At 39.1% G+C, this 24179-nt stretch overlaps 1 protein-coding gene across 1 annotated transcript in view; it reads right to left on the reverse strand.

Annotated features, from left to right (window-relative positions):
- Positions 1 to 5082: 5082 nt before the first annotated feature.
- Positions 5083 to 24179, reverse strand: part of LOC139736386 (uncharacterized) — a 31033-nt gene continuing 11936 nt past the window's right edge. The window contains exon 3 of the mRNA XM_071647141.1: positions 5083 to 6027. Within this exon, the coding sequence (XP_071503242.1) occupies positions 5635 to 6027 (393 nt within the window). The 3' untranslated portion in view covers positions 5083 to 5634. The remainder of the gene's footprint in view (positions 6028 to 24179) is intronic.

Here is a 24179-nt window from a genome sequence, read left to right on the forward strand (position 1 = left end):
AACATGCATCAAATTGCACCATTTGCAACATCAAAATGCAAAAAGTTCTTACCGTGGGAGGGGGGACACCCCCCTCCCACACCCTCCCCTCCCCCTTCGCTCGCTCCGTTCGCTCGGGTTCAGTCGCGTTCATGATATTCAGTGAAAAGAAGTAGTACTAGAAGTGTTTTTAAATGATACCATTTTATAGGCAAATTGTTCAATAATAATCTACACCAAAATATACTGCTACCTTAAACAAGTGGGACTGTTTCACATCGATAAAACGCGCAAAAACATGCATCAAATTGCACCATTTGCAACATCAAAATGCAAAAAGTGCTTACCGTCGGAGGGGGGACACCCCCCTCCCACACCCTCCCCTCCCCCAGCGCTCGCTCCGTTCGCTCGGGTTCAGTCGCGTTCATGATATTCAGTGAAAAAGAATTAATACAAGAAGTGTATTTACATCATACCATATTATAGGCAAATTGTTCAATGATAATCTACAGTAAAGTATACTGCAACCTTAAACAAGTGGGACTGTTTCAACTCGTTAAAACACGCAAAAACATGCATCAAATTGCACCATTTGCAACATCAAAATGCAAAAAGTTCTTACCGTGGGAGGGGGGACACCCCCCTCCCACACCCTCCCCTCCCCCTCGCTCGCTCCGCTCGCTCGGGTTCAGTAGCGTTCATGATTCAGTGAAAAGAATTGATACAAGAAGTGTATTTAAATTATACCATTTTACAGGCAAATTGTTCAATAATAATCGACATCAAAATAAACTGCTACCTTAAACAAGTGGGACTGTTTCACGTCGATAAAACGCGTAAAAACATGCATCAAATTGCACCATTTACAACATCAAAATGCAAAAAGTTCTTACCGTGGGAGGGGGGACACCCCCCTCCCACACCCTCCCCCCCCCCCCCCCTCGCTCGCTCCGCTCGCTCGGGCTCGGTCGCTTCGCTCCCTCGCAGACTAACCGCCCCCCCCTAAGATGAAATCCTGGCTACGCCCTTGATGATGATTATGGTGAAAAGAATGAAACTCCTTACGAAAATAGTAAACAGCCTCGTCGTGCCCAAGGAATTCATTGTGCCCCGAATAGCATGGCGGTGTGTGTACTTTTCTGGTAAATGATTAACTTTGATATGACCGCGTCTTCCTCATTTGCATGATAATGGTAAACACATCGAGCTTCGTACCCGGCCATCGTTATGGAAAGCCAACATCATTTCAGTGAATTATACATATCCAGGAAATGATGATTCTTTGCCTGTATGGTGTAGATGATGCGTTTTAGGAGGCAATGGGCATTCTTCAAACAGTATAAATGTGCATTAGAGGTCAAATTTCCTGTCTAGAATTTGATACTAATCAGTTCGTTTTGTGGATTAGGTGGTCGCAGTGATGCGTATATGCGTCGGATGTTGTGTTATTTATATCATTCTGTAATAATGTGACCGAATAAAGCTCTCGGTATCGTTATTATTATCACTAAAATTATCACAAGAACATTATTTTGATCGATATAGTTCCTAATAGTGTTGACTAACTGAATAAAAGCTACAGCAGAATTTTAGTATTGTAGTATAATAAGGCCTATATCAAAGTAGTGGTAGATAATATTATGTGAAATGATTAGATTGACATATTCTAACACTGCTGTAATTCGTGGAATTGTGTTATCATTACAGGTATAAGCAGCAGTAAGGATGTAATCTAACTCGGTACTAACTATGGCTTATATTTGTTGATATGGTTGTAGTGGCAGCATACAATGTTTGTGGTTGGTTGTAGATCTGTTGCAGAAATAGCAAAGGTGCATATCATATATATCTTCATGTATAGAGGGCCAGCATATATTAAGAGTATATTAAGAGTTTAAAGCAAAAACAGGTACTTCCCTATCTATCAATTTCAGATATTTCAAAAAAAAAGAAATGTATGATGACAATATTCGTGGTATCTTCAAAATTCTTTCAGTGTAATGAATGCAGTATTATTGAAAACATTTTTTTTTATATTTTCTGATGACTTTAAAAATCATAATAGAATTTCTCTTTTTTTGCATTCAAACTTTCTATAGTTGGTATATATATATATATATATATATATATATATATATACACATATATATTATATATATCAGATCAAGTTTCTTTGTGTTTACTGGAGGTTTTTTCACGGCGATATGTTTTAATTTTCCTCCTCTGTACCTATCATTACTTTTTTTTTACTTCATTCTGTTTTGATAGAATACTTGTAGTTACAAAATAGGATTACGTTTTCTTCATTTTTCCTTATGGTTGATTTCTTGTTACTCTTATCATAAGCCATTCCCAGACACGTTCAGTCGATATCACACACTGCATAGACACACCCAACTACTCCAACCACCTACACAACCACCGTCTTTAGCCGCTGCAAAACACCCCAACCGTGGTGACATATCATGATGGGGAATTTTTATGTGATGCGAGCATTCGTTTCATTCCTTGCGTGGGAGAATGATATGCTAGCAGGGATTCCTCATATTCAAAAGAGAACAAGCGAGAGATATATACAAATTTGTCAGACAAGTTTGCTCCCAGCCAGCTACATGCGAGGATTTATCTAGCTTTTCAGATGACAGTTCCCACCCCCCAAAAAAAAACAAACAAACAAACAAAACAAACAAACAAAACAAAACAAAACTTTTCATGAAATGTCCTCCAGGAGCATAAGTGTCATGACTGTCTATTACACGTACTATCGTTTACGCCATCCTAGACGACCCAAACTCAACTTTACAAAAGAAAACAAAAAGGAACAATAACAAAACATAGAAATATCCAAATAAATCCAGATAAACATTCTGTGTTTAGTAATATTTATAACGTGCTGGGAGAAGGAAGAAAGACCAATTATTGGTCTGATTACATTTTGAAATCTGAGTCAGTTACAAAACTACTTGTATGAATTGAAATATTGCAATTTTTAGTACATAGTGGTGACATATCATGACGGGGAATTTTTATGTGATGCGAGCATTCGTTTCTGTTCTTCAATTATAGTAATACTTCGACATCCTTACTTCTTAAGGCCACCGCACACTACACGATCAGACTGGTCTTAAAGTCTTAAGCCAGGCTGGGTCTTAAGACCAGTCGTACGACTGAACACCGCACACTATACGACCCGACTGTAAAGCGCGCGCAGTGCGCACTGCGTGCGCTTGCATTTTACTGCATTGTGAATGGCTGAAAGCCTACGACCAGTCGTAGAAATTCAACATGTCAAATCTCTACGACTGGCGTTAAGACCCAGTCATACGACTGGAAACTGGCAAGACTGTGACGTCACACTTCTAGTCTTAAGGTCTTAAGACCCGTGAATCTGGGCAAAATCGTGTAGTGTGCGGCTGGCTTTACACTCATGCATTCAGCTCATCAAATCACAAATTGAGACTGATGTACTTTCTATATTCGGTTTATTATCGAAAAAAAACTGCGCGATGAACACATCCCATCATCATCGTACAGGCTTCCAGCTAGAAAACTGCTGGTAACAAAAACGCTAGGGGAATACAAAAGATATGCTCCAATATCACAAATAGTAATCAAAATTCTTTTAGCAGTTTGATTCTCACACACTTCGTCATTACTCAATTCCTTCAATGATCTATCGTCATGCAGAATTATTATCCAGCGTTGATCCAACTTCTGTTTTCTGAATCGAATGTGTTTTCCAAACGATCTGACTTGGGGCAAGTTGATCGTGTAGGTACATAGTACTGACCGTTCTTTTTTTTTTTTTCGACGAGCCGGTCGATAAACGCGCATGGGAATAAAATCAATCTGGTAGCAATTATAATCTCCCTACATCGCAGAGATAGAGAGAGAACTGGGCAACAAACAATAACAATATATCTCTCTCAGTCGTCTGCAGATTTTCTGACACGTCTCGTCAAGTCTCAAAAATGTAAACAAACAATGCCGTCATGTTTGTCTTTGTTTTGTTTCGTTTTTTCTGGTAGAAAGAAAGAAGAAAAGGAAAGCAAACAAGATAATATATACAAAGCAGCAATAGCAAATGCAAACTACTTCTCCCTTTCAAAAGATGAAGGTCTTCGCACTCATGAAACTCGTCAGTGAAACAACTGTGTGCAAATAATTCTATTTATGATATCATATATTTCCTTTTCTGGTGGAAGCATCTATCAATTTGTGTAGAATCTGGTTTGAGTATCAATTACAATTCAATTAAATTGAATTATATTAAGTTAGAATAAAAAATCTTTTCTTTCACAAATTCTTTTGGATACAACAACTGCATGGTAACAATTATCTATTGATTTAGTATCTTCTAGAATACAAGACTCAAAGATGCAGGGCACCCTCACAAACTAGCGGTGTTTGAGCTGGGAGCTTTGAAACTATAAGATGGCGTAAACATAGATTACGCTGTATTTATCTCATCCACATAGTGACGCCTTAAAATAGCATAAGACAAACATACAATCGATCATTTTCGGCATCTGTATTATATCCGTGTCTTAAAGTTATTATAAGTTATTATATATTTGTACAACTTTCACACCATTTCTCATTTTGAAATTGGGGTTTACAATTCAAAATCATAAAGATGGTAATCTTATACTATCGCGTACACTTAAGATGTCAATCACACGTAATTTACATTAAAATAGATGACTATAACCTAGCATTATAATGAAACACATTCGGTATCAGACGATAAGATAAGAATCTGTATTCAAAATACAACATCATCTAATACGTCCGGCAGATGTGCTTTAAAAAAATAAGAAAGTCCGAATGTGTTTCTTTCTTTCATTTGTTTGCAAGAAATATACTTGCCCATGTTCAATTTGCATGTCAACTCAATATCAAAGGCAAAGGTATCTGGACAACGTTGATGTAGATGCACGTATTCAGATGAGTGATCATTAGATATAACAAGGCAAATGTATTTCATAGGCAGTTTACTTTGCTCTGTTCACGGCATAAACGTACATATACTCTCAAGTCTTCAACTACATGTGCTTGATTTACAAAAACAAAATAATTACTACTAGTGGCTAGTATTCTTTATACAAGGTAAGGCAACTACATGACAGGCTGGTTCTGGCTACAAGAAAATGTCAAGAACAAAGCTTTCATTGCTGACATTTCATACTTGCTTTCCGCTTTCTTGTTCAAGTTAGGATTATTTTGTGCTTGTTTTCATTAGGGAAATGCATGTACCTGCGCGTAAATTATCTTATCTTACAAGTGTTGAGTTGTTTAGCATCATCAGTAATTACGTTGAAATGGACGCATAACTTGATTACTTTCGGTAGGTTCTGTTCCCTTGATTTGATTTACATTCGAACATCATGTTTCACATTTGATCGTTGTCAGCAATCTGAAAAGACACGAAAACTCTCGACTTGATTCGGCGTACTCTTAAAATGGTCAATGGTATTTCAAATTTATCATGCATAAATATGCTTTCACACAGAATGCGGTGATGATTTTCTGTTTTAGATTAGATTAACAAGACAGTATAGATTACTATGACCGCGGCAAATCGGTATTGATAAGTCTTCGCACGGCATCTTGTTTGAAAGCAGATCACTATGAAATGGGGGTGACCGTCAACTTTCATATCCAACCACCTGATCCCGAAATGTTGGTATTGGCGAGTCGACCGGTTCCTTTCACGACGTCAACGTCGTCGCGTGGGGGCGTCTTCGAAGGCGGTGCGCTGGAGTAACTGGTGCTGCGGCTGGCGTCGTCCGAAGACGCGATGCTCCGCGGGAGGGTCTCTGGAGTCCTCGGCTTGGCAGCGCTGGGTGGCGGCGCGGACTTCTCCACCGTCGCTTGCTGCGCTAGTGGTACCTTCTCGTCCACAGTGGTGACAGTCGGGTTCACCGCTGGTTCCTTGGGCGTCGGCTCAGACTTCGGCGTGGCAGCGGCGGGTGCAGGGTCTTTCTTCACTGGTTCCGGAGGCTTGGTACTTGGCTTCTTGGTGGTGGATGTTTTCTTCCCACTAGCCTGTATAGAGTAAGATAGAGATGAACAAGTATCATTTAGATACGCTGAATCAAAACAAATTGATAATATAAAGCGATTGATCGCAAAACGATTTCATTCTATTCTTGCCAATTTGAGATATTTGAAAATTTGTGATGTCCAAAATTGCAAAAAAAAAATAATGAGGTATTTCTCATTATAACTTCAATAACATTCTTCGCTATGTAACGAGTTAGTCAGGTACAACTTAAATTTGATGATAAATTTACTTTATAATGTTTCAAAATGGCACTTTACTCGTTTTTGCAATCAAACGCTTTGATATACACAACAGGTTCTGATACTCATTGACCGGTAACAGCAATGGACAAGCGATAACAATGTGAAGTCAGGCAACATTACGGCTGAAAGGCAACATTACGGCTGAATTTAAGACAACGAAGAGAAGAAGGCAGACAAAGCACGCACAAAACACAATAGAAGAGATAAAGAAAAGTCAGTGCCAGAAGAATGACGTACAGTCAGACCATTATGTTATGTTACTCCCGCACGCAGTGCGCACGGGGCTGCTTCGTGCGGTTTCGCACGGGTGCGTGCGGCTCCGTGCCATTTCGTACGGCCTCGTGCGGGTGCGTGCGCTTCTGTACGCCCCCGTGCGACCCCGTGCGACCTCGTGCGCCTTCGTGCGCCCTCGTGCGCCTCCGTGCGGCTGCGTGCCAGTCAGTGCGCCTCCGTGCAGCTGCGTGCCACCGTCGAGTGCGTGGCACGGTACCGTGCGAGGTGTTGGCACGGTACCGTGCGTGGTGTTGGCACGCTACCGTGCGAATCCGTGCGAATCCAGCATCCTGCTAGTCCCGATGCGGGACTCTTTTCTTTTTTCTCATTCTCTCATACGCCATCATTGGCGGTAGCGCGAGGTCTTCTCGATCGCGACAGTCCTCGCATCGCGCGAGTCCACTAAGGCCCCCCCCCCCCCCAAAAAAAAAAAAGAGAGAGAGAGAGAGAGAGAGAGAGAGAGAAAAAAAAAAGTTGTATTGGCGTAACATGAGATTTTCAAATAGGGTCGGGCGGGCTGATTTTTTTTTTTACGTGCATTTTACGTGTACAACTCGTGCTCAGTAAACAGTCACAACTGCCGCACCGAATGTGCTGCGTTCCTCTATTCTACAAATCATTTATGGGGCCGATTTTACTGGAATTATACCCCTTCACAGAATTAAAAGATGTTGAAATCCCTATCCTGAATGTTATCACTTCATATTTTACTATTTTGAATGAGATAAGATAGGTGCAAATTGACCTCATGTGTACGATCTTTTCATCGCACACGGCGATCTCTATACAGTCCCACATATAGAGATGCGCGTAAGTTCTCCACAGAAGAACCTATGGCGAAACGCTGCACAATACTAGTACATTGCAGTCTGAATGCAAAGTATACACTGTATAAATCTTGATAGAACTAGCAGCACCCGTGGAAAACCACGGGTCTTAGGGGTTTTATTATTTTTTCCCCTCATAATAAGGATTATATACGATTTTGGACATTTCTATTGATGAAATAAAAGAAAAGTTTTCTCATCCTTTCGTTGGTAAAGTGTGCTCTCTTCTACCCATGACCACCACCCCCACACACACATTTCCACCCCCCCCCCCCCCGAACAAAATACAAAAACAAATATTCAGAGAAAAATAACCAAAACGACAAAAGCAAAACGGTATAGCTGAGCTGAGCAGGACCTCATATATAGACCCCTAGTGTTTTTGTTGCTATTGTACTGAGAGAAATAAAATATATTCGTCTTCATTTGCTCTCTTCTTTTTGTTTTTATCACCAAACCTTGGTTTAATAGATCATAGAACACCCCCCTTTTTTCCCCACGTCCGCACATGTCTTATGAATATGTATGTCTACATATTCTAACCCGTTTATCTCCTTCACCCTGTACATTATCATTACTGTGATTATTATTATTATTGTTACGATTTATATTATTATTATTGTTGTTATTATTATCATTATTGTTATTATTATTATTATTGTTATTATTATTATTATTATTATTATTATTATTATTATTATAGCAGCACCCGTGGAAATCCTCGGGTCTGAGTGGTTTTATTCTTTTTTCTCATGATACGATTTTGTACATTTTTATTGAAGAAATTGAAAAAGGAAAGTTTTCTCATTTCGTTAATTGTGACGCGCTGTCCTCTAAATGACCACCCTTCCCAAAAATTTAATATTACATTTGTAGTACGTGCCCTGCGATCCAGTCCATTGGTTGGGATCGTTCCCGCCATCATTATCATAGTTATCATTATTATTATTATTGTTCTTGTTATTGCTATTGTTATTTTGTGGGAGGGGAGATCATAGTCATTCGGTTTTATCATTTTATATTATTCATTGACATGGGGATGAATCAAGGGAATTAAGGAAAAAAGTTTATCGGTCAAGGATAGTGAATATCTTTTTTTCCGTCATGTCAAGGTTACTCTACGACTGATATACATTTCAAATAGCTTCATTATCATTGCAAATTCATTTTAAACATCAAAACAATCCTGTACCTGTTTGTGTCTCTTCCGCCCACTCTTAAGTTATAGATCATAGCATCCCCTCCCCATTCATTTGCATTGGCCTATTGTTTTATCATCATTATTTCAGTGTATTATTGTCATTGTTATTATCATTATTATTACTAAAATTATTAATATTATTTAGGGGAGAGGAGAGAGTAGACAGATGGTAGAGTCATAACATAGGAATGATCAACCAAAGGAGGCGGAAATGTTAATTTGTTAAGAATTGTAAAAATCTGTATCCCCCATTTTTCTGCTCTTGATAAAAAGCTTTTCTGAAGACAGTCCTGCGCAAACTGTCCAAAACTGCTCACTGCACTAACATACGTAATCTTGTGCTGAGGACTACTTCATATATAGACCCCTAGTGTTTTTGTTACTATTGTGCTGAGAGAAATGAAATATTTTCGTCTTCGTTTGCTCTCTTCTTTTTGTTTTTATCACCAAACCTTTGTTTGATGGATCATAGAACCACCCGCGTATCTGCTTCAGACTGTACATTTTTGTTATCATTATTATCATAATCATGAATGTCCTTCTTCTTCTGCTTCAGACTGTACATTATCATCATTATTATCATCATTATTGTTATTATTAGTATTATAACTATCACTATTATCATTTTTTTTTTATTATTATGATAATTATCATCATTATAATCATCATTGTTATATTTGAGGAGGGAGAGATCATTGTCATTGGAATCCGTGGGTCTCAGGGCCTCATATTTTTTCTTTAATATTTCTTTTCCCACGTTATGGGAGAAAGAAGAATATTTTTGTCGTCATTTGCTCCCTCTTTTTTATTTTTGTCACCAAAACTTGGTTTGATGCACCATAGAACCACACATTTGATGTCCACTTGTAACTTCAAAAATTGGCGGTCAGCAAAGCGAGGGTTTCCCCCGCGTCCGCTTGTCTCATGAATATTCATGTTTACAGCAGCCATGCATGCATGCAGTAAACGAAAGAACAGCGGCGCGTGTACTCTGATATGGAAGGGTACGATCGGCAAGGACAAAATTTAAGTGGATATTTAGCCGTCCTGAACAGTCTGAGTACAATGATACCCGACTTGAGAGTGAACAAAATGACATACCTGAGCTGCATAGTATCCTGCAGTTGTGCAAAATACAATAAAATAACAGCGTTCGTTGTTTTCATTTGGGCACGCCAATAATGGCGAACGTCGCTGTACGTAAATGCCCTTGTACTTGTATGACCGCGCCGTGTATTATACCATAATGAGTGTACATATCACGCGCACCCAGATAGTGTTTCGTGTGACCATCGTCAATACATACACAGGCGCAGGCCACACACTGGCATACCGTACCCACCCGAGAGTACATTGTGTGCATGCCTGCGTGTCCGCCGGAAGATGTCAGAAATTTCGCTGCACCCATTATCTTTAGTATCCCACTGTCTCTGCAAGCTAAAAGATGCACTACTGTGTATCGAGAAAGTAGGAGTCCAGCGCAGGATTGGTGAATATTAAAACATTCGGCTCTTTCGTCACGCACAAAAATGCATTATGCATCTATCTGATTAATTTTTCTTTTTCATCCTCGACGTCGACACGGAGGCTGAGAGGGGACGAAACCCGCGCCATTCGATGCAGGATACTCTCCTGCGGCCGACGGCACCGGTCGCAGCTGCCCGGAGCCGACGGCTCGGGAGGAGATAGACAAACCAGCAACGCCGGAATAAAACAGGAAATACAATGTACATAAGGTCGCGACAACAACAACAACTTCGCGTATTATATATATAGATACGCGTCCGTGTGGGAAACAGATGACATACTAGTACTTAGTACTGATCAAGCGAGGCTATGCGAGTCGAGTCGCAAGCTAGATCTCTTCCTCGTACATCCGATGTCCCCAGAGCCTTTTCCACTTCCGGGTTTTTGCGATCGTGATCGCAATCAACAAGATACTTGATATCGATAGCAAAAAAAAATAATAATAAAGAAAGTAGGGTCGGGTGTGTTACGCCAATACAACAACTTTTTTTTTTTTTTTTTTTTTTTTGGGGGGGGGGGGGGGGGGGGGCCTAATTGCTGCCCTCGAAAAAAAAAAGATCTGCACGGGGTCTCTCCTTATACTACACGCCCTCAACGACGGTATTTCCGTGTGCGATATTGCTCATACCATACACACCATACTAGTACACACCGTATACGAAGGCAGTCCAGGTACTGGTAGTGGACTAGCATCCTGCGTGCGAATCCATTGGGGGCCGTGCGTGCATGCATTGTACATAAATATCCCCTTTGTAAGTGTGTGCTCATGATCATGACTACTACTACTAATAATAATAATAATAGTGGCTACTTGTATAGCGCACAGGTCCACTTTTCAGTGCTCATGGCGCTTCAAAAATGAAAAGATATCATATATTTACATGCATATACATATTCAAACATTTCAACAAATAAGAAAATGGTAAACAAAACAATCCATATATACCAAATAAAGAATACAACATATACCAATTAAAAATACAATATTGATCCAATATTAATGACATACAGCAATTACAGTCCTCAGTATGAAAGGAACAGATAAGTTTTAAGTTTGGATTTGAATGACTCTGTCGATGACAGTTCCCTTAACTGAAGAGGTAACTGATTCCACAATTTTGGTCCCATAACGGAAAAAGCACGATCACCATACCCATGTTTTACTCTGGGTGTTTGGAGTAAGAATGCATCTGCATCTGCATCTGCATTACTAGTATGTGTGCGCCTGCGTGTGGCTCCGTGCCCATGCCTGTTTGCCTGCAAGCGATCGCGAGAAGACGATACTGCAAATATATATATATATATATATATACGTATGCAACAATATGTGTACATGTATGCATATATGTATATATATGTATACATACATATATATATACAATATATATATATATATATATATATATATATACTATATATACTCCACGTGTTGGCAAAATTTTTAAATTTGTTTATATGAAATTGTCATATAATATGCTTTGGCCGGAAATGAAATAAAAATGAAATGAAATGAAATGAAGATGAAAAGATAATTAATAAAATTGCAACAGAGTTCATGCTGTATTCACCGATGGTTTATTTTTTGACACAAATTTTGACCTTTCTAGCACTCAAGTATATCAACACTTGAGAAAGGGCGGCGAGACGCTCGAAAATTTGTGTCAAGAAATAAACCGTAGGGGAATATAGCATGAACTTTGTTGCAATTTTGTTACTCATCTTTATATATATATATATATATATATATATATATATATATATATTTGGGTGAGAATTTTGTATGTAAATACCTATAGTGTATTCATATATGACTGTGTATGCGTATACTCTGCTTTATATATATATGTATCGATATATATATGTATATATATATATATATTCATATATATATATATATATATATATATATATATATATAACGTTCAGCGGTATGTTAACCTTCATTGTTAACCATAGATGAAGCATTCCCCCATCTTGCCTCACACACACACACACACACACACACAACACATCAGACATTCAGTGCATGCGACCTTACACCCAACAGACTCAGAGATGTATACTCGTAATTATTAAACCTTCTTCTTGGCTCCACCAATTTAGTTGATTGGTATTTATTTTTCTCATATCATTTCATAATGAATTCGAAATGTGCCTGAAATCTCAAATGCACATATTATCATTTCGACTTGTACATGTAGGCTACATACATGTATGTACTTGCATGTTAATTTTCTGTTCATGTTTTCTTCATAAAACGTCCATTAAACAACTACAGTGTAATAAAGAAAAGTATATAGAACATGTTTTCAAAGGACTTCTGTCTAAGTCACCCACTAGTAAGAATTGTGAGTATCTACATGTACACAAACATTAACTCAGGAACAACCATTGCGATTCACAGGTTACTTTATACGAAAGAGGTTTCGAATTATATCTCAAATTTATATCGATATTGTTAAAGAAAGGTTTGCTTCATTTTCAAAGTGAGGATACATAATTATATACAATATGCAGCACAGGTCTCTCATCCAAAGTAAGAAAAAGTTTCGTAATGAAGGATATGATTTAAGTGACATAGGCAATTCCAATACTTATCACAAGTAAATACAAGTACGGGCAACATCCCAACCTCGTCTCTCAAACCCGCACGTGCTACTTTATCTAATAATACATGTGAATTTCAGTGTCATAGCGAACAGATATCCACGATAAATGTACAGTAGTTTTGTTATATACATGTCATGTGTAGCCTCAGTGCTCGTGCGCAGATGAACAGTGTACAATGTAGAAACACACAAGACTAATGCTAAATAACTTGATTTCGTGAAAGCAATTTCGTTGGCTTTTCCATGTACACAAAGGTACTTCTTCTTAACTCATGTGCACCTTTACTATTGTGAATGTACTTGTGTATAATGCGATGAGTCTTTGCAGTAGTTTGTGCATTGATGTTTACCTTAGCAATTTCTTGTCATTCATTGCATGTATACGTAAACATAACAGTTTGCAGTTGTGAAACTTCTACATGTACAGTACTTCCGCCTGTCAATGGCTAAAGTCTTGTAACATGCCGACAGAAATGTTCTGTATTTTGATGGACTAAACGTTGGGTACTCATGCAAACACAGCTACCCTGGTCAGCCTGATACTGAGTTTCCCGGGCATGAACGTACAGAAATGTAAACAATCCACACATTCATCAATCGCATGCGAAATAAATTGTATCAAAGTTTCATTATGTTTCACTGAAAATTACGTTCATAACAGATTCGAAAGTGCAAAAGCAGCATTGTAAAATTCAACAGACAATTATGCCAAATTTTCGAGGAGTGATGGAAGAATGCTACATAAATGATAACACGTTCATGTACACAGTATACTACATTTTACTCATCGTAAGCTGTATAAAGTCAACAATCCACAATGAACATCTTATTGTACACTATAGTACAGGCTTACACTGCACGTCATACGTCGTAGTTTAGTTTACAACTCAACAAAACGCTTTTCCTGGTCAGTCAACAGGTTCGAAAGCAGAAGTATATCGTAGGCCTACATGTACATTGTAAAGTACACTTGAAATTCATATTGCACTACACGTGTACATGAATTTCCTAATCAGGTTCAAGACATACAGCTACATGTGTATCTGTCTATACATTATGTCTTTCTATCTATCCATCTATGGAGCCACCTCCCTACAACAACAAATATGTTTCATTACACTGTATAACAATATACGTCTACAAACACTGTTGGACGCACCCTTCGTTGCTGGTATCGTACATGTAATGCATACTGCGAATGAAGTTTGAATCACGTCATAAAAGTATATTACAGTTCATTAAAAGTACAGGAGAACAGTAATGAAAACTCGTAAGATACACATCGTCTTTCAATGGCAATAATAAGAATAATAAAGATTAGAATCAAAATTACCATAAACGTGATAAGAATACTAATAATTTGATGATAAAAATTGCATAAAATCACAATGTCATAACTACTGACATCAATTTCAACAATAACAATTATAATAAAGAAAAAAACTAGAAGATTCCTTGCAACTCGACGGAGTTTTCTCACATCAGCCTTTTGACTGCGTACAAAGTTACAATGCGGTAACACGTCATGACAAAGTGTATGCAAAAAATCATACATTCCACAAGAAAAATTCACGAAAAGTATAAATGATTCACGTCAGTTAATGTGTGCAAAGTACAATTGTGTAGATGCGTTTAACTACGCGAATTGTCCCTTAGAATTGAAAATGAGGACACCCCCTCCCCCGTCAATATTCTCAAGGAACAATGAAGGAAAAAACACTCCTAGTAGTGGGTGGAATCCCCACCACATCGTATTACCTCGGGAATTACATGACGTAAATTCCCGATCTGCCGATCGATGAGTTCTTGGGTGAGTACCTGCTGCCAGTACCTCTCCAGGCCAACTTTCAGTTCCTCCTCTGTTGTCGCCTTGACGTGTCTCCGCACAAACCACTTCATGTGGGCCCAAACATGCTCAATTGGATTGAGGTCAGGAGATTCGGGTGGGGTAGGGAACCATGAAATGTGGTTTGTGCGGAGAAATTCGACGGACTTTTTGCTCCGATGTTTCGGATCGTTGTCCTGGACGAGACGGAAATTCCCGTCAGGGAATGTTGCCTCGGTGAATGGCAGCAGGTACTCACTATATAACTTCTCGATGAGAAATTCCTTCCTCATTATCCCTGTGAAGATTGCCAGTCGCGTCGCCCCATGGTACGATATTCCTGCCCATATGTTCACCTTGCCCATGTGCTTTGGACGATCAAATTTCCTTGGGGCCTCTGTACCCCTGCGCCAGTAAAATCCCGACCCGGGGCGATTCCTCTCAATGTACACAGTACATTCGTCTGTAAACACAACGTTGCTGAAAGTTTCCTGCGTCTCCACCATTCTCAGGCAGTATGACAATCTCGCAGCCTTGTTCTTCTGGCGGATCAATTGACCATAACATGGGCGGGTCCTCTTCCAGCCAAGTTTCTTTCTGGCCTCGTTAATTGTCTGTTCAGCGACACGAACCCCGAAATCAACTTCCAACTTACGCTGAATTTCCTTAGCGGAAGTTTCGTGATCTTTTCCCATCATTTCGTCGATGAGCATCCTGTGCACCTCCGTCAACTTTGAGGGTGCACCGGATTTTGGACGGTCACCAGTTGACCCGGTCGCGAGGTACCTCTTGATGGTTCTCCGCACTGTCATTGAGCTCACTTCGACCAGGGATTCTCTTAGTTTTTGAAAAATCTCTTTGGCCGTCAATCCTTCGTGCCACCAGTGTATGACCTTCTCACGGTCGGCATTGTTCAGACGTGGCATGGCGGTGCCACGTATAAAAGTAGAGTATGTTTATAACATAGAAACGACAGAGTACACGTCACTCGCCCTGCGTTTTTCGATGAGCAAGGAAAAATAATCCACGAGGCACGCTGACTTCCAGATAATAAAAAAGAGTCACGCCGGCTTTTTCTTTACAAGTTGAGAAAATTATACACGAGTCGCGTTAGCTTTTACAAGCTGAGAAAATGAAACACGTGTCACGCTGGCTGAAACAAGCTGAGAAAATGATACACGAGTCACGTTGGCTTAAACAAGCTGAGAAAATAATACACGAGTCACGCTGGCTTAAACAAGCTGAGCCAATAATAAAAGAGTCACGATGGTTTTTACAAGCTGAGCAAATGATACACGTGTTACGCTGGCTTAAACAAGATACACGAGTCACTTTGGGCGACAAGCTGAGAAAATGATACACGAGTCACTTTGGGCGACAAGCTGAGAAAATGATACACGAGTCACTCTGGCTTAAGCAAGCTGAGTAAATAATAAACGAGTCACGATGGCTTTTACAAGCTGAGCAAAATCCCGGTAATTATACACTTGTCACGCTGGCTTAAACAAGCTGAGAAAATGACACATATTATAGTCACACTGGCTTTTACAAGCTGGCCAATTAGCGCTGTCCCTCGAATACAGTAAAAGGGCAATTGACTTTGAAAACGCTGTTTATAAGGTGTGCGAGATCACGAGAAAAATCCATTGTTAAAAGGTGGATAAAGCAGAGATGAAGAATCAATAGCGTCTTACGTGTAAGACGGCCAACAATTAGCTGGACAATGAGCGCTTTGAAGCTCCACTTTTTATACTCCGTCATACTAATACACTGAATGGGCCATTGATTTTGAATACGCTCTTAGGTGTCCGACATCACTATAAAAGTTCATTGGTGAGTGGTTGGTGAAACAAAGCAAAAAAAAAAAAAAGTCAAAAGCGTCTTAGTTTAAGTCGGTCCCAAAGCTGGTCAATTAGCGCTGTACTTAAGATGCTGCACCTTTATTTCTCCCTTTAATACACTGAAATGGTAAGTGATTCGGAATACGTTCTTCGGTGTCCGACATCAGTATAAGAGCCTAAGCGAGTAAAACAAAAATAAATCAATTATCGCGTCTTACGTGTACTCGCGAGAAGGTAGCACGCTTTACCGTCCTCACAATGGAGGTGAACGTACACGTGTATCTACAGCGTCCGGCAATTCAACTGCTTATTTATATAATCGGTACTTATGTCCGGACGCCAAAAGCAAAAGAAAAACAAACAAACGAACAAACAAAATAGAACAAAACAAACAAACAAACATAGAGGACTGAATCTTGGGAACATGTACCATTTAATAATTGAATGATTCGAACTACAAATTTTGTTCGCTAATGTACGTTCATACTGCCTAATGAACACTTTTGATATACTATTATAAAGAGAAACAAAATGTTCGTTAACGTTTATCAAAGTCATGAATGGATAAGTGTTAAAGTTACACGTGATGAGAATTTCCACTCGAAATACTAATTCTATTCAGGGGCGGATCCAGGAATTTCATACAGGGGATCACGCCTTTGCAAAATTAAAGGGGCGCGGTCGCATCGGTCCTTCGTGTTTATTTCTTTTGTTTAAACCAAAAATAAGAGGAGTGTCCGCCCGGTGCACCCACAGCACTGAGTTCTGTGTGCGCACTTACTCTAGATCCACCACTGCTATGAGTAATGGAACAATAACACTGGACTACTCAGCCCGTCTGTCTTTTTCTTCTCATTTGTCCTTTTTTTATATTTGTGTATGCCTGTTCTTTGTTCTTCATTTTTTCTCCTTGATGTTCCCAATCTTCTTGTGGGTTGCTTATCCACTTATCCAACTTACCTGCCGGCGATGTATGCACTGCAGTCATGATTAGGGTGACTACAGGCTATCCGCAAAAATAAAATTCTTTCATGATTGAATGATATCAATAGCCACTATAACCCACTCGGCTGGGCTCGCTACACCATACAGCGAGAGGGCCTTGACAAAAGGCTACCGTGCGTGGTGCTGGCTAGCCTTTTGGCAAGGCCTCGTGGCTGTGAAAGAGACTAGTTGCGAGAGAACCGGTGAATGCGAGACTTTTTGGCAAGGCCTTGTGGCTGTGAATAACAGCGAGACAACGGATGAACGTGAGACCAGGGAGGTGGAACCCACCTCCCTGGTGAGACCGAGCGCTACTCTCTCTTGCGTTCATCCGTTTTCTCGCAGTTCTCGGTGTGCCGAATTAGACTCGATCTTCAGCCACGAGACCTTGTCAACACGCTAGGTGCTGGCCAAAGAGGTTCTAGCTGGCACGCTACTGTGCGGGTCGCGATTTTTGTTTTCCCCAGTATGGGAAAAGAATTTATTAGTCTTGGTGACTTGGATAGAGAATAACTATCAAGTCTTTGACTTTATTACTCTCTCTAAGCCTGACGGAATACAGCGTTACAAACTTAGCAAAAACGAAAACAAGATGTTGTGCAAAACCCAAACTGGGGTTCGAACCACCGTCCATCTTTTATTCAGTGGTAACTCCATGATCAGAGCCCTAACACAGGGCTCCACACTAACTTTTTTTTTATTTGGTGGCCCGATGGGGCCACCAAAATCATCAATGTCAAATTTTTGGTGGACAGAGAGAAAATTTGGTAGCCCCCAAAAAACAATGAAAAACATTAAAATTCCTGCCCCCCCCCCTTTTTTTTTTTTTTTTTTTTTTTGATGTGTAGAATATTGAGTTTTATCATAGTAAGAATTGGAAGCTGGACATATCTACTCATAAATAAACCTTAACAAACTCGCAACACTCACTCTCACCTCCCTGCTCTCAGGCACTCATTCAGTCCTTTTCATCCATCCTTCTGCTGAATGAATCTAGTATACGTAACTTTTTTTTTTTCCTCGGGCAGGTCATCTTTTCAGGGAAGAATAACTGGAACCTGGTAAGGCAGGTTCCCGAGGGAGCAACTGATACCAGGTTCCCAAAATGAAGACAAGGGTGCCTGCTTTAGTGGCCTAAAGTCATGTTTCTTTGTGTTTTAATGCTCAGAAAAGTGGGTTTAATAAAAAAAATTAGAGTTAATTCTATTAGCATTTGTTCTCTTTCTGTTTGAAAATTGCGTGTTTCACAGTATTATGTGCCTTTTCCTGATTTAGTTTTTTGCTTGTTCTGATGTGAACTCGTACGAACATGCACATAGCGATCAAGGCTGAGATCAGTTAGATATGTGGGTTCGCTTTTAGTTCCCCAGTCACCTCTTTCAGGTACCTGGTTTTGTGTAGAACAAAAGATTCTGTGGGCTCATCAGCGCACGCTCTATTCATACCTCGCACCCGGTCGATATTTCCATCGTTCATTGGCACATGTTATAGTTGACCGTGGATAGGGGGATGCCATGTACCGCTTGACTACCTTCACAGCTGGATTACCAACCTGTCTGCCTCTTATCGACGGGCAAAAAGGTCTCGTTTCATGCAGGGAGGTGAGAGGAAATCGCCTCCCTGTTTCATGTAAGCACCCAGAGAATTGCGGAAGGAATGACGGCCCTCTGCATAACCGCTTCCTAGCTACATTGTTATTGTAATCACCGCTACATAGGATTGCATACTGTATAGTAAATCAAATCATTAATTTTCTTTTATTACCATTGTTTATGCAAGTCAAACGACTCTGTATTAAATTTACTTTGTATAATCATTTATTTCCAATATGTTACTGCTTATGTAAGTTAGGTATGCTGATTTGCAGAAAATAAATAGTATTATATCAAACAATCAAACAAAGATCACCTTACAAGCCTACATCCTTATCCTACAGACGTACGTATGTAGGTTATTAGCACTTTCATCATTATACAGATTGATTCAAACTTGAAGTTTTTAAAATGTCAGCAAAATACTTGCAAATGGGCCCATCAAGGAGCTTAGACACATGATCAACTATAACCTGCAAGGGTCGATGAATTCAATTAAAAATTAGCTTACGCAAGATTTAGATTTCAGTCGTTCTGGAAAATGTGCACTTTTATTCAAAATGTTTAATAGCTCAATGAATCAATAAACATTCATGCCTATTATCATGTTTACCGTGCATTGTATCTTATCTCTTTCTTGTTGGGAGCGGCTGCAGTGCAGTGGAGCGTGTAATAGTCTTGGCGCACACAGACTTTACTACACACAAGGGTTTCTGCCTAGTGCGCCTGTCGTGCCTGTAATACATTGGAAACTTGTACTAGGTGTTTCAGAAAACATCTTCCACTCGTGATTCTTAATAATTCATAAACTATATATCAGATAACACTAGGCGTTTTCACATCAGCCCGATGTTTCGAGATAGCGCGCTATTTTCTGACTTGGGAAATTTTCCCGCTAGCGGTATAGCGCACCAGTTGATACTGTTTAGCGTTCTAAAATCATTGAGAATGATTTTCAAGCTTTAAAAGTATGACGAATAATTGTGTAGGACCTGTATTTCCAGTCGAAAAAACACACATACACACACACACACATACACATACACACACACACACACACACATACACACACACACACACACACAAGCACATTCACAAATTTTAAAATGAAAGAGCAAGCTTTATGGCACACTACAAAACGATGTAATCCTGTACAGTGGAACGCGGAACGGCAAACCCAAAAGTGTCAAAATTGGTAAAACAAGAATAAGAAAACACCAACACAACAACAACGCAACACATGCATTTGCCATTATATGCGGAGATGACGCTGTTCACGTCTGTCAGTGTTCCACACTCTTTCATAAGCTCATTCAATAAGGTAATGGCATACAAATATTAACTGCAGTTTTAGTTTTTAGTTTTGGATACATGACACTTCAGCTAGGAACCGAGTTTTTCAGTTTCTTATGCATATCATAATCACACACAGAACAAGCGTTCTCATTTCGGAATTGCGCGTAGACATCCCTATCTGCCTATAGTCTATACGTCACCCACATTGTTCATTGTAATTTGTTAGGGTTTGTTTTGTTTTTGTTTTTCCAAGTATAGGCTCATCTGCTCAAGGATCACATTGATCTGTTCATTTATGTACATACATGATGTGAAATTGAAAAAATTGTCAGGATTGCCCCTCTAAAAAATGAGAGGAAACAAGAATCTCTCTTATACACTCCGTTCCGTCGAGAAGTTACATGTACAGTCCAATGTATACGTGCGCTTTGTCCAAGACAATACTTCCATTTGAACATGAATCCTTCTTGAAATACAATATGCCTAGCCAGCACAAGTATTCATCAATGATTTCGACAGATATGACAATGTTCAGTGTGCACAAATGAAAAAAAGGGGGGCATACATTATATACGCAAATTATTTTTCTTTGAAACCTTCTTTACTTTGTTCGCTTTTCGTGAGACTGGATCTCATCTTATTCTCTTGACTTGACTCTGCCACTAATCTTGATATTTTTATACCTTTTTTGCCAATTACATATACCCAAACTTAATCATGAATATGAATAAAGAAATGTTCTATCACGTGCTGCAAGTAACAATTATTCAATGAGTTACCCATTTGTATTCAAAAAGCCTCCTCATTGCAAACATTTATGAATCGTGTACGCCAACATCAATCTCTCAAGTCTCATTTGATATGAACCCTTTGCACTAGCAAAGTGTATGAACTTTGAATACATCTTTTTCCTCTGCTCGTTTTATGTTCTTTCCTATGTGTTTTATGTTCTTACAAACCGATTGCTATTTAGCCGTATCCCATTTACTATAGTGTGTTCGTTTTGTTAAATTTACCCACGTGTGTGCACATGTAATGTTGCGATGTACAGCGACACAGGACTCCCTTGTAAAGCAGGCCTTTGTGGCACTGAATGGGACTACTTGACCTGCTTTTAAAGAAGACTTAATAAATGAATAAATAAATAAATAAATGACACAATCTTAATGATATTACCTAACCCTCACTAAAAGAACGCCCTGTGCGATACATTGTATGAAGGCGGGTTTACGCCTCTGAAAGCCGTCATTCGCGTCCAGCCTTCTACAAAGTTTTGTTATTGGAAACTTTTCTGGAACTACAAAATTAATGCCTTACTCGAGATTTCCTCTTCTTATAAAGCTATTCCAAGTCCAACACAATGGACGATGTACACATACATGTATAGTAATACATATGCATATACGAGTACATACACATACATTATTTCAAGTGATTTGCCTTAGTCCGAATGCGATTAGATATGAAGTCAAATACATGTAGAAATCGGGTCTGCTGAGCATTTACGAAGTTAGCGTTGAGCCCATCTTATCTAAGCAAAGTTAAGAATTATGCACAGTTGCAAAATCCAGGTACATAATGTTACTTATATGCTTCCTTGTATTCATGTGCATGTAGTGCGCATTAATGATGTGACTGCCGATATATACTAGTTGTATATATACATCCCTGTGTATGAAGCTAAGGAGACCTTAAAATACTATTGATTGTTCATAACTCAAAATGTCTGATTAATTTTGTCCAAATTTTTCAGTATACAGCTGCATAGGAATGGTTCTATTGGTATCATTTTGGGGGGCACAAGCATTTTTCATCTTTATGTTTATATGTTTTTTGTTGTTTTTCTTTTTTCAAATTAGCATCAGATTGATTGTATTTTGTGTTGGAGAAGACAGGCATTGATATTATGGTACAAGTTATCGTGTTTGTGGCTCACAGTTAATGCATTAATAAGTGTCTGTAATGGAAAAGCCTCAACATTCCTTAATCCTTAAACAAAAAGAGTTACCATTTACTATTTTTATGAAATATTTGTGTGTTCTTGAGAATATGTGGGATAATGACTGTTCAGTTTCAATTTGTATGAAAAATTGACATGGTGTTCCTGTCTTGCAGCAGCGAGGAGAGCATTGATCTGTCAAATGATATTGTCATGAAGAAGATTATTTTACAGATTTCAATAATGTGTGAACTTTTGTAACACTTTTCATCGCTTAAGTCTCTGCCCTAACAATAAATTTGAGACATTGCAGCCAACCAATTTGGAGTAATGTTGTAATTTTGATTGAGATTGTAACACCTGCTATGTACATTTTGTTTTGTGTGTTGTCTCTATGCGTGTGTGTATGTGTTTCAGCATGGATTTTTCGCATGTGTGTATGTGTTTCAGCATGGATTTTTTCGCATGTGTGTGTGTGTATGTGTGTGTGTGTGTGTGTGTGTGTGTGTGTGTGTGTGTGTGTATGTGGTGGACCTAAAACATGTGATCGGGGATCCACATAAACAGCAGTCCATCAATTATTGGTACATACATGTATTTACTCAACATATTGTAGATCTGCAATGGTATTGTTCAAACTACCTGGTACAAGCATTTACTTTTGTCTTGATACTGGGCTGCACTAGAAGAACTATCTTTTGAAATGTTTACTATACATTACTCAGTACTATTGTAGTTGAGACACACTGTCCTATTCACCAGACCGCTGACAGTTGTACCTTTCATAGGTCTTTTACATGTCCCTTGACCAGAGACTGAGCCCCAAACCACCACCAAACATAAATGAGTAAATGAGAATGAATGAATGAATGAATGAATCAATCAATCAATCAATCAATGAATCAATGAATCAATCACCAATCAATCAATCATCTATCAATCAATCAATCAATCAATAAAAACAGTTTAAACCACACTTGGTTATACTGCTAAAAAAAAAATAGATAAAACTGTGGAATGCTTATACAGCTCTTACTTTCAGTAGTGTACGTATTATTCTTGTTATGTGTGTGATACATTGCCATGAAGATTGATGGATAGACTCTAGTACCGGGTACCTTGAAACTAAACTGCACTGTATTTCTGTCAACACCTACATGTATTAGATAATTGTTGTTATTAATGAAAAAAGAAGGTAACGGTATGGAAGTTACTAATTTATGAGAATATGGCATGTGTAGTAATGTATCTAGAGTTCTTGCCTGTAGTAGAAAAGAGAAAGTGTACAATGGCCTCCCATTGTAAAGGGGTGCTGTTCGTTATTCCGAAGGTTCGTTATTCTGAAGATTGGTTAATCCGAAAATGAAATTCGGAACAATGAACCTTTGGAATAACGAATTTTAGGAATAAAGAGCCTTTGGAATAACAAGCTGTAACCTTGTAAAGGAGTCCTTCGGATCATGGACCTGTAGGTCCATGTTGGGATCAACAGTTTTCTGTTCTTACATCAACTGCTCTAAGCCGAGTGAGGGCGCATAGCTAGCCAGTGATTGCGACAAGGACAAAAAAAAAAAGAGAAAAAAAAAAGAAAAAAACGGTTCACTGGGTACCACTGTTGTGTGTACAGTAGTAGTCTTATAATGCGCAGACCTTTTTTTCGAACAATAAGATCTTGATCTTGTCGCTTCTAAGTGGACTGTAAAATTTCATGAACACCATAATTTGGAATCACATACTGCCTACGGGTGTTCCAGAGGGTCCAACCGACCACCCCATGCAGTCAAACCATTTCTGCGGGTACCGGGTTGGATCGAACGAAGGCATTTTTTCTGTGTCCCGCCTGCTTTTTTTTTTTTTTTTTTTTTCCCCTAGACGGCACAGATTGGGGCATGGCGCATATTAGACCTATGGGAAATACGTTGGGTTATGGTTAGCGTTTAGGGTTAAGGGTTAGGGCCTAAGAGTCTGAGTGTTAGG

The sequence above is a fragment of the Diadema antillarum genome, unplaced genomic scaffold (genome assembly GCF_040938485.1).
Source record: "Diadema antillarum isolate AM-2024a unplaced genomic scaffold, OU_Dant_1.0 seq00000643_RagTag, whole genome shotgun sequence".
NCBI lineage: Eukaryota > Metazoa > Echinodermata > Echinoidea > Diadematoida > Diadematidae > Diadema > Diadema antillarum.